Genomic DNA, 12,500 nt, shown 5'->3' with positions numbered 1-12,500 from the left:
ATTTTATTTTATTTTTATTTTTATTTTTACAGCAGGCAGAGAGGGATTGCAGACTCGCAGCTGGGGCTGTTTGGTTTAAAGAGGAATCTGTTCATGTGTATTGGGGAATACAGCGTACGGTGCTTGGGAAACGGAAAGGCACGGATTTTTTTTTCTTTTGGTGTGGGGGAGGGGGGGGGGGGAGGTGTGTGTGTTGGGTGGGTGGGTGCTGTTGAAGGGGTACTTGCTGCGGTGTCGATGATATTGTTGTTTGTGTTGTGCTGTGTTGTGCTGTGCTGTGTTGTACTGTGTTGTGATGTTGTGTGCTGTGCTGTGTTATGTTGTGCTGTGTTGTGCTATGCTGTGCTAGTTGTGCTGTAGTATGCTATGTATTGTGCTGTGCTGTGCTGTGAAAGGAAAAGAAAATACACTAGCTGCCGAGTCGGTGATATTGTTGTGCTTTGTGCGGTCTGATGTCGTGCTGTGCTGTGCCGTGAAGTGTTGTGTTGTGCTGTGCATTGCTGTGCTGTGCTGTGCTTTGCTGTGCTGTGCCTTGCTGTGCTGTGCTGTGCCTTGCTGTGCTTTGCTTTGCTGTGCTGTGCCTTGCTGTGCTTTGCTGTGCTGTGCTGTGCCTTGCTGTGCTGTGCTTTGCTGTGCTGTGCTGTGCCTTGCTGTGCTGTGCAGTGATTTGGTATCTGCAAAACGATGTTCACGAGTTTGTGGAACATAATGTGTTTTTCACTGATGTTGGAAGTACCTAGGCTCTAGTAGTAGTTAACGGTAATTAAAACCCGAGCTTTGAACTTACGTTTGTAGAAAAACAGACCCCCCCCACCCCCACCTTTTTTTTTATACCACCTTTTTTATAGTATACTTCTGACTAGCGATTTGTCTTTCTTTCTGTCTGTCTGTCTGTCTCCCTCTTTCTCTGTCTCTCCCTCTCTCTTTCTCTCACTACTCTGTCTTTCTTTCCCTCCCTCTCTCCACCTCTCTCGCTTACTCTCTCTAAAATGGCCTTTACTGCGCCTAATTCGTTACCCATTAAAGATTCAATCAATCCATCAATCAATCAATCTTCTTCTTCATCAGCACAAACCTGCTTCTTCTTCGTCTTCTTCTTCTTCTTCTTCTTCTCTTCCTACTCAACTCCCTGGTATCATTCTGTGTCTTTTTTGTTGTTGATGTTGCTCTTCTATTTTTTCTTCCTTTCCTTCTTTTTTTTTGGGGGGGGGGGGATGTAGGGGTGGGGTGGGGGGGGTGTATGTGTGAGGGTAGATGGGGCAGGGTGTTGGCCTTTAACTCCCTACCCCTGTACACTTAAAAGAAAAGAAAAAGTTGACTGCTTCTTTTCTGCTCTCTCTCTCTCTCTCTCTCTCTCTCTCTCTCTCTCTCTCTCTCTCTCTCTTCTCTCGTGCGGATTCAGCTTACCATCTACCATCAATCAATTTTTCACGAAACAATCTTGCCCATGTAAGTTTGTCATGTTAATGTCGTATACATATAGAGCCAGTTTTAATTAAACAGTTCGCTCTTTGCCTGTATGAGGCATTTAAAAGGCGGGCTGGCTTCGAAACAACATGAACATTCTGGTGTGGATTAGTACGCGACTTTCATTTTCTCATGTTTATACCCCTTCTAAGGGGCTATGGCCTTTTCGAATAATTTGAAGAGAGACTCTCTCTCTGTGTCTCTCTCTCTCCACGCCCCCCTACCGTCTCCACTTTCTTTCTCATCCCTCTCCCTCCCTCCTCACTCACACCCCCTCCACACCCCAACTCTTTCCCCCTCCTCTCCAGCCAAGCTCGCTCTACACCCCCCCCCCATCACCTCCCCCCCCCCTTCCCCCCTCGTCTTTCTTTTGTTGCGTGTTGTCGACCGCCGTTCAACTTGAGCCACTCATGTTCAGACAACTCGATCGGTCTGTCTGGTCTGTTGTGTCGAGTCGTCTCCCTTGGGTGGATGAAAAGCGATGGTAACACGGAAACGTCAATAGGCAATCTTTAATAAGAAAAAAAAAAAAGAAAAAAAGAAAGAAAAAGTGGTCAGAATTACACACACAGACATACACACTGAAACACACACACACACACACACACACACACACACACACACACACACACACACACACACACACATGAAGTCTCTCCGAAAGTTTGTTGAGCCCATGCCACAGTTCCGGCACCCATACAACTTTAGGAGTCAATTGAGCGTTAGTCTGACAGAGGAGTTACTGACTGGTTCCTGAACGTTGGCTGGTTAGGGGTTGGTAAATTGAGGTTGGAGGTTAGAAGAGACAGATAGACAGACAAACAAACGCACACACACAAACGCGCTCACACACACACACACACACACACACACACACACACACACACACATGCGCGCGCCACAAAACCATCACACCCTATCTGCAGGTTTGAAGAGAAGTTCAACTGACCAAGGACCACCACACCGTGCAGGGGTTTTCTTGGGGACATGGTGAAACAAAGCGTGAAGTACAGCCCTCAGTGATGGGCATCAGCCATGATCACAGGTGCTTAACTCTCTCCATACGAACGGCAAAAGAGACGACGTTAACAGCGTTTCACCCCAATTACCATCATCAAAATATTGCAAGCGGAAGGCTGTTATACTGAAGAGGTGAATGTTGACAAAGGATACCACAATTCTGACGACGGAAGCTAAAGGTTGGGTCATTCAGACACCCACTGGACATCCGAGGGGTCTGTGTAGAGGAGAAGAGAGGACTGGCCGTACTGAGTGAGTTAATATTGCACTTGCTCTTCCGTCCTTTATAATGGAAAAACCACAGCGACCGTTTCTAAACCACTGAATACCCGTCCATTTTTTGGCTGAAACATTATTTTTCAAACGCACGTTTCAAGGTGCTGTTAGTGCACGTGTATTCAATGAGAGGCTAGTGGCAGATACCCGTGCTAAAGTGTATAAAATAATTAGAATTATTTCTTGATTCTTTACTGTTTCATACAAAAAAAAAAAGTATCTGTTTTTATGAAGTGGTCCTTAACGTTTTGTGAAGTCTCTATACATTTTGTGGTGTCTGCATAAACTCAGACCTGAAGGAATATGGTGAGCAGTTTTGTGTGGCGCATCAATGACTCTTCAAAGTGTCCAGGAAGGAGGAGGAGGAGGAGGAGGAGGAGGACAGAAGAAGAAGAAGAAGTAGTAGTAAAACTAGTAGTAGAGGAAGAAGAAGAGGAAGTTTGGTTGATTGATTGAATCTTCAATGGGTAAAGAATTAGGCGTGGTAAAGGCCTTTTTTTTTTTTTTTTACAATAAATAAGAAGAAGAAAAACAAAAAAAAACAACAACAACAACAACAAGGAGAACGAGAAAAACAAGAACAAGATTAAGAACGAGAAGAAGAAGAAGAAGAAGAAGAATCATGTACTGACACACGAAGAACAAGAAGAAGAAGAAGAAGAAGAATGTACTGACACACGAAGAAGAAGAAGAAGAAGAAGAAGAAGAAGAAGAAGAAGAATCATGTACTGACACAAGAAGAAGAAGAAGAAGAAGAAGAAGAATCATGTACTGACACACGAAGAAGAAGAAGAAGAAGAATCATGTACTGACACACGAAGAGAGAGAAGATCAGAAGAAGAGAGAAGAATCATGTACTGACACACGAAGAAGAAGAAGAAGAAGAATCATGTACTGACACACGAAGAAGAAGAAGAAGAAGAAGAATCATGTACTGACACACGAAGAAGAAGAAGAAGAAGAAGAAGAATCATGTACTGACACACGAAGAAGAAGAAGAAGAAGAAGAAGAAGAATCATGTACTGACACACGAAGAAGAAGAAGAAGAAGAAGAAGAAGAATCATGTACTGACACACGAAGAAGAAGAAGAAGAAGAAGAAGAATCATGTACTGACACACGAAGAACAAGAAGAAGAAGAAGAAGAAGAATGTACTGACACAAGAAGAAGAAGAAGAGAAGAAGAAGAAGAAGAAGAAGAAGAAGAAGAAGAAGAAGAAGAAGTACTGACACAAGAAGAAGAAGAAGGAGAAGAGAAGAAGAAGAAGAAGAGAAGAAGAAGAAGAAGAAGAAGAAGAAGAAGAAGAATGTACTGACACAAGAAGAACACGAAGAAGAACGGTGTACTCACACAGTGAAGTGGTAGATGAAACACTTCCAACCCGTGGGACGCTCCAGGAAGTTGTAGACCTTGACCTGCAGGGTGACCCTCTTGGGGTTCTTGTGGCGATACTGTTCGTCAAGGAGTCGGTCCATCTGGGTCATCATGGGCTTGATCTCACTCCACGAGGCCTGGGACACCACGCTCTCGCCCCCGTCGCCCACCTCTTGGTCCGGGGTCATTTTGCTGGAGGGGGGTCCTTCGCTGTTGAGCTCCGCTAACTCCATGCGATACGACGCCGTCATTCAGAAAGCGGGCGTTTAGTGTGTGAGAGAGAGCGGATTGAGGAAAAGGATTGGGCTATGAAGAGGAAGAATGTTTTCCCTTGGATAAGAATCGAGGAAGTCTGGCCTTGCAGCTTTCGTTATCGTTTATCTTGTTTTTCCTTCCGCCTGGATAATTAGGTAACTGTAGTCTGGGTTTGTATCTGAAGGTTGTATCTGTCTGTACGGGGTCTGCGCTCTGTGAGTCGTGTCTGTTAGGGGTGGTGGAGGCGGGATAAATCTGTTCACACCGCGGCGGCTTCCTGTAACGAAAACACCGGAAGTGAAAAGGTTGTTGCTTGACGAGCTCTAGCGAGGACGTTTTAATGAAGTGGTTGTTGTTTGTTGCTGCCCTCCACTTTCTCAGCCAAGTTGTGTCTGATGTTCATGCGTCATGTGACAAGTTGTTTCCCATGTTCATGCGTCAAGTGGACTCAGGTCGTGAAGGTCCAGCGAGTTCTGTCCGCCACAAGATGATTGTTTGGGTCAGTAACCAGGTCCTCTGTTCGGTCAACATCCACCTGACCAGCGACAGTCATTTTGAGGGTTAGATATCATCGTTTCTAACCAAAGACAGAGAAAAAAAGAGACTGAATTTTTTAATGGTCACGATATAAGGTTTCACAGTCACAGTCTGAAGGTCGCCTTGATGCCGTGAACGATGAATAGATCCTGTAAAAATAGTGATCACTCTCACGTTTAGACTTTTATCAAAACGACTTTTTTCTTTCTTTCTAAAATGACAGTCAGACAGAAGAAAGTATTCAAGTTCGATAAAACCAACTGATTTTCTATAATTACGATGAAAAAAAAAGAAGAATATTAAAAAAAAACCCGACTTTATCTCGACGACATAATAAAAATATATTCACGTACAGTAGAACCTACTGATTTTGTTTCATGATAAAAAGAAGAGTGTTTCATCAATGCCTGTTCATGCGGTGAACGGTAGGCATGTAACAGTTCATTTCATCGTTTGAAATATTGGACAATAAGTTCGGTGGCAAGACAAGGGGTAGTGTTTCTCATACTGAGTACGGCGGCCGTTTTCACATGACGTTAAAAATCGTCATCATTTGGAGACGGAGACTGCCCCGAGATAAGAGCGGTAACTGGAGTGGTCTGACACTACCCTTAACAAGCGCACAGTGCTCTGTGGTCACCAGCTTTAGAAATATGATCTTCATATATATAAAGATAATAATTATAATAACATACCCATCATGTTTCCTAGCATGCTTACGTCCTTGATAAACGACTATGGCATAGCATGCTTACGTCCTTGATAAACGACTATGGAGTGAGCTAAAATACTTCCTTTAGCTTCCGGATAAAAAAAAAAGAAATCTTTACAAGTTTATTTCACATTGTACTTAATGCAGTAATGTAAATCTCCAACACAAAAAGGCATGAAAATCTCTCCCTCTCTCTTATAATCATATCTTCCATGCAGATACTAAGCCTGACCACGGATCTTATAAGTGAATGATAACAATACATTCGTATAAGGAAGTCCACATATCATGCTGTTAGTTAAACAGCGAGTAACACTGTTTGATGTAAATGCCAAGAAAATTTGCATACGTTAACATTCAAAGTATGAAGAAAGTTATAACGAGAAGAAACGTATGTACTTCAAGCATTGAAAATAAAGGCTTGCTGTTTCCAGCATGCAGACATATACACGCTACATCAAACTACCGTTACGGATTAACAATCGCGAAAAAAAAAATGTAATAAGAAAGATCCGAAATCTTAGCCATGCCAAGTGCAGGAAAAACAAAAACATTTCGAGAAATAAACGCCTAGGGCTTATTTTCAAGATCAGGCGTTAATACTCATAACAGTGATAATAATAACAGTAAGTGCAGTATCACCACCAGTGTCTTCAGTCTAAAGTCGATAATCAAAAATTATGACAGAGAAGAAGAAAAGTCAGATCCCGATGATAACGCGGAACAGCCACACGCTCTACAGCAAGCGAGAAAACAACAAACAAGAGAGGCAAGGCCTTCAAGACTCACTTGTGATACATTAAAAAAAAAAAAATCCAAGCTTTTTATGTATTGAGTATAATTTCAAAATGTAATGTTTAAGATGAGAAAGATCAGTTTAAAGCAAATTAAGTCCCCTAGCATTAATTGCAGAGTAATTTCCCTTCTTTACTATCTGCATCAAAACGTTTGCAATAAATAAAACTTCCATGCTTAGCAAAAGAAGTTCCTGTTTGAACAAAAAATGATAATAATGACTGCTCTTGTTGTTGGGTTGAATATCAGATCAAAGTGCCAAGTTTAGAGAATACAAAAAATACTTTGTTTACACAAGTGAGTCAAAAACCGCATCTTACGACTAATACGATACAAAAAAATGGCATATTTTAATACTTTTCTGTTTCACTGTCGCAGATATCAACCACACTCCAGCATCATCAAGAGGAATAAAGAAACAACAACAACGACAATAACAAAAGCGACGACAGATGCCCACTACTGACAAACACTCCTTTACGACACGCTCGATCCGCTCCTATGTTATTTGGTTTGCCTGCTGATATGCGCATCATTTACAGCTCAGGGTTTTGTCAAGGGCTATCACTCTCGAACTAATAGACAAGGTTATACTGGATCTTAGTGCTGTAGCCTTGGGGGCTAGTTGGCCTCTGGGAACTATCCAGCTGCCGACTGTCCTAAAACCCTCTTGGCTGAGAGAGTGGGGATGTAACTTGGGTAAGACACTCACCACTACAATAAAACTCTAGCCCAGATAGTCAGGACAGCAGTTACCTCCTCTTCTGTTCTGATGGTCACAGCCGAACACGACTGACTATCATACATGTACAACACAAACACTTCAGCTTTGGCGGGAGAGCGAGAGGGCGAGGGCGGGCGGGTGGGTGAGGGTGATGGTGGTGATGGCAGGTATCAGTTAGAACAAAATGTATCAAACAAACAAAAATTATCTCCCCAACCGGCACAACGAACACTTCAACCGAGGCACTGACGACTGTCACCGACACACAATGAAGCACACACAGGCTTTGAGGGGTAGAGATGGCTGGTCACAGAACCACGGAGTGGATTTGGGTCATGTCGGTAGCAGCAAGACGATGACACGGCTGGGAAAGTTATCCCTCGTGAAGGATTCCATCATAGGAGTCTCTGGCGGTGGCTGAAGGGTGTTCGACCTGAGATGGGGACGTGGGTGAGGTGTAGGTAGAGTGGGAGGAGGAGGAGGTGGAGGTGAAGACGGATGACTGGTATCTAGAACACACAAAGAAACGGTTTCAGTTTCAGTTTCTTCTCTGCGTTTGGACACAAGAAAAACGAAACAAAAACTCTACACCACATCTGCTAGGCAGATGCCTGACCAGCAGCGTAACCCAACGCGCTTAGTCAGGCCTGGAGTGCCTGCATGTATATTTGTGTACCTATCAAAGTGGATTTCTTCTGAAGAATTTTGTCAGAGGACAACGTTTTGTTTTTGTTGTTGCTGTTGCCATGGGTTCTATAAGTAAATAATGAATCAATTAAACAATTCATGAAAAGATAAACGGGTGGTTGATAAATGATACACGACTATCAAATAATGAATGAATCAATCAACGAATAGATCAGAGAATAAATGGATAGATGGATCAATTAATGAATGAAACAATCAGTCAACCAATTAAACAATCAAATAGCCTTTCAGTCAGTCAGTCAGTCAGTCAGTCAGTAAACTATAACAACAGCAACAACAGCATCCACACCACCAATCACAAATATCAGAAGGTGGAAGAGTTGAACAATATATTGGATGATGCCCTTAAAACCAAACTGATCAATACTGTAGTCTTCGGGAATTTTCACTGCGGCGGTGTTCTGTAGCTTTTTCATAGCTTTGATCGGTGAATGCAAAAGAACCACACACTTCAAAACCCAACAACTGAAGCAGCAGCAGCAGCAACAACAGCAGCAACAACAACAACGACAACAACAATATATTACGTTAGATTCCTGATTATGTAATCGACTGTCTCCTATTTTGTCATCCTTCGACTCGAGTAGAGTAGACAGACTGACGCAATCAGATGTCAACGTCATCTTTGATGCTCTTGATGTTTATAAAGCTGTTTTTCCCCCCAGATTTGTGCCAATGCTCTTGATGTTTATAAAGCTGTTTTTCCCCCCCAGATTTGTGCCAAGTGCGAGCTCTTTTACAGCGAATGCTAATTTTTCAAAGTGCTTTTAAATGAGACGTTATCCACGAGTGATGAGAGCACGGCCCGTTGCAGGCAACACTTACACCAGCCTGAAAAAGGGCAATCCTTTTCCTGCCGCACTTAAAGGCTTATGACGGAGGACGATCCGGGGGCTGTGGTGTTTGGAAGATGGAGGAGAAGAAGTGGAAGAGAGAAAAGAGAAGAAAATGTGTAAGGGGAAGGAGGCACAGGAGAACGATGAGTAAGAGAAGATGTATAGGCGGATGAAGAAGTGGGGGAGGAAGAGAAGGAAGAAGAAGAAGAAGGAGGAGGAGGAGGAGGAGGAAGAGGAGGAGAAGAACGATGAGCAAGAGAAGATGTAAAGGCGGATGAAGAAATGGGGGAGGAGGAGAAGGAAGAAGAAGAAGAAGAGGAAGTAGAAAAAGAAGAAGAAGAGGAAGCCACAAAATTGGTTTGCTATTTCGTACGAGAAGCAGAAGCACAGCGGTTGTTTTTTTTTTCCTGATGGGGTTTACTTTCACCTACCGTATCAGATTGTTATACGGTCAAAATGGCAGCTATGGAATGTTCACAGATATCGGTGACGCCTTGAACCATGTCCAAATTCCACCAAGGATCAAACGATGATGTTAACTCTCTCCATACGAACGGCGAAAGAGACGACGTTAACAGCGTTTCACCCCAATTACCACCATCATAATATTGCGAGCGGAAGGCTCTTATACTGAAGAGGTGAATGTTGACAAACAATACCACAATTCTGACGATGGAAGCTAAAGGTTGGGTCATTGAGACACCCACTGGACATCCGAGGGGTCTGTGTAGAGGAGAAGAGAGGACTGGCCGTACTGAGTGAGTTAAAGCCTATAATTTTGCCCAACACTAAGATGCTACTGAATGAAGCCCATGGCAGTGTCAAAAACTCACAAGAGATTGCAAGAAACCCTGTACTTATCAATACCACCATTCATCACGTACTGAGAGATGCTATGGACATTATATAGCTATGACAAGATTCGCCACGTGCGGAAGAGGGGAGACTCTACCATGGAAAAATGCAAAAAATCTTCTTTTTTTTGTGTGCATGAGATGGGGTTTTCCGTGATTTAGATTCCGAAAACCCTTACTGATTTCATAGTATCAATGCCTTTTAGAGTCAAGTTTCATAAGTATTTTTAAATAATTATTTTCTGAGGTATGTATGTTAAAATTAAAACAGAAATGTAGCTAATTATGCATAAACTTAAAAAAATCATATCTCAGCTTCTACTGAACATAAAAACAAAATTTAAACACGAAAATAAACACCAGAATCCTCTCAAACCCCCTAAAAACTTACCTAAAACAGTCCGAAACAAAGTATTTCATTGGCTGTTGGTAGAAGGGCCACATAGCAGCAACCTTAGTTCTCAACCAATCAGAGGCCGCGTCAGTAATGGCCTTTAGCTTGACACTGTTTGTGAAACAAATGAAAGCGAGAAGCTGAAGTTGCCTGCATTGCACGTTTTCAACACACAGTGAGTGTATAAACTTGTTTTTGGCCAGAAATGGGTAAGGGGAAGGCTTCTTACAAGTCCAAAAAACGTGTGCCTCCACAGAAAAGGAGAAAATTAGAGCAGAGTGGTGCAAAAGATGATAGTTCAGGCGATAGTGGTGATGACAATGCAAAACACAGTACAGCTAGTTTGTCGTCTGCTACAAGTTCTGAACCCAGTGCTTTGGGTGAAAAACTTTCTCACACTCTGGATGTACAGTTTGACAAGGATGATGAACTCTCAGGGTATAGATTTGTTGATTGTGAACTGTTAGTTCAATTTGTGAATGGACTTTTGTGCCCTGACTGCAAGAAACCACTGGGTTCAAGTCACCTATCTTCTGTGAAAGAAGAAAGAACCGATCTTGCTTCTTTGTTTACATTTGAGTGTGGATTCAAAAACAAGGTCAGTTTCACAACTTCTAAGACGATAAACGAAGTTTTTGAAGTAAACAAGATTTCCATTGTCTATGTTTGCAATAGGAAGACACCAGGCTCAGGGAAAAAGATTTTTAGGGAACATGAATATTCCCACTTCTTTGAACAACAAGACATAGAAATATGGCCTTCGATACATCAACTTTTTAGGAGATATGAAAATGTGATAATTAGAAAAAATTAGACTGCTGTGGCCATGTCCAAAAAAGGATGGGTAGACATCTTTCAAACAAAGTCAGTGATCTGAAAAAACAAACATTCAGCCATAGAGGAAAGACAGTAAAAGGTATTGGAGGTCAGAACAAACTTAACAAAAAATCCATCCTGATAATTCAAGGGCACTATGGTGCACCTATCAGAAAGAATCCAGGCAATTTAGATAAAATGAAACAGGATATCTGGGCCATTTTCAATCATAGGCAAAGGCAACATGATTTGTGTGGAGACTGGTGTCCATCAAAGAGTGGCCGAGGTGACCCCGACAAGCATGCATTTCCTGACTTTGCGAGGCCTTCCGACCAGTGTTTGAAACGCTCACCCAGGCCAGTTTGCTGGAAAGGTGTCTCCATGGGGGCAGCCAGAACACATTTGAAAGCTTTCACGATCTGATCTGGGAGAGATGTCCTAAAACAACATTAATTTTGTAGGCCGCAAAAGACTGAGCCTGGCAGTTGCAGACGCCACCATTGTGTATAATGATGGAGAGTTAGGCAGGCTGGGCATTTTTCACTCCCTTGGAATGGAGCCTGGAGTGTGGACTAAGCAGTGCTTTGCTCAGCTGGACAGAAAAAGAGTTGTATCAGGACAAATACAGGCAAGTGCTGTGATGAAGTTTGCTCGACGACATAAAGCGCTGACTGCTGCGGACCAGGAGGGTGAAAAAACTGAGGAGTATTACCAGGCAGGGGCCCATGAGTAGAACGGTGAGTCAGAAACTATTCAAGCATGCACCACATGATGGAAAAAAGTCATTTAAGTACTTTAATACATACTTAATTAGGATGCAGTCAAAATGAAAACTTTAAAGCCCATTTTCTCAAAACGCAATTTTCGCCATTTATGTTCACCATTTCCCGAATATCTAAAAAAAACCCAAAAAACCTATTCATCAGATTGAGCTCATTTTTTCAGTATGTGTTTATTACACATGTTGCTACATTTTATTGGGAGGTTTTGGTAATTTAGGCCTTATAAATGAATTTGTATTTTTCCAGTTTTTCACATAATTTAGAAGACCAAAACAACATTGACTTTTTTCAGTGACTTTTTTCCTGCCAACACATTGTTCCCTGTTCATCTAATAGTGTTTCTGTGAAATTTCATACAAATAGCATGTTTAGTTCTTATGTTATCAGGGAAACCCTGATGGAACCGTTTTTCCGTACACACTACTTTTCACAAAATTCAAACCCTATTTACAATGTGAAGATATGACAAAATCTTAAGCTGATTTCAGATATGCAAATAGTAAAACTTAAACTAAATACAGACCAAGTTTGAAACAGATTGGTTGAAATTTAGTGGGTAAACCAAGACAACAAAAATTGGCAATTTTAGGCGTTTTCAGGTGGTAGAACCATGATACCAGAACCCATCACGGAGAGAGAGAGAGAGAGAGAGGGAGGGAGAGAGAGAGGGAGGGAGGGAGAGAGAGGGAGGGAGGGAGGGAGAGAGAGTGAGAGGGAGGGAGGGAGGGAGGGAGAGAGAGGGAGAGAGAGAGAGAGGGAGAGAAAGAGAGGGAGGGAGAGAGAGAGGGAGAGAGAGGGAGAGAGAGAGAGAGAGGGAGGGAGAGAGTGAGAGAGAGAGAGAGAGGAAGAGAGAGTATGTGTGTGTGTGTGTGAGTGAGTGAGCACAAACACGGATTCGTCACGACTGGTCGAGCATTCACAGATGTCACGGAATCTCTATGAATGTTAC

General features: G+C 42.5%; 1 protein-coding gene and 1 long non-coding RNA gene across 2 annotated transcripts in view; both read right to left on the bottom strand.

Moving 5' to 3' along the window:
• LOC143283447 (potassium voltage-gated channel subfamily KQT member 1-like) overlaps nt 1-12,500 on the bottom strand; it is a 272,354-nt gene that overhangs the window by 70,476 nt on the left and 189,378 nt on the right. The window contains exon 2 of the mRNA XM_076589683.1: nt 4,115-5,079. Coding sequence (XP_076445798.1) covers nt 4,115-4,389 — 275 coding nt within the window. The 5' untranslated portion in view covers nt 4,390-5,079. The remainder of the gene's footprint in view (nt 1-4,114; nt 5,080-12,500) is intronic.
• The window catches only part of LOC143283446 (uncharacterized), a 191,378-nt gene continuing 186,220 nt past the window's right edge, over nt 7,343-12,500 (bottom strand). Inside the window, exon 4 of the long non-coding RNA XR_013055407.1 lies at nt 7,343-7,670. This is a non-coding gene — a long non-coding RNA (uncharacterized LOC143283446). The remainder of the gene's footprint in view (nt 7,671-12,500) is intronic.

This window comes from Babylonia areolata, chromosome 6 (assembly GCF_041734735.1).
Source record: "Babylonia areolata isolate BAREFJ2019XMU chromosome 6, ASM4173473v1, whole genome shotgun sequence".
In the NCBI taxonomy this organism is placed as follows: Eukaryota; Metazoa; Mollusca; class Gastropoda; order Neogastropoda; family Buccinidae; genus Babylonia; species Babylonia areolata.
This window is presented reverse-complemented; position numbering and strand designations above follow the sequence as displayed.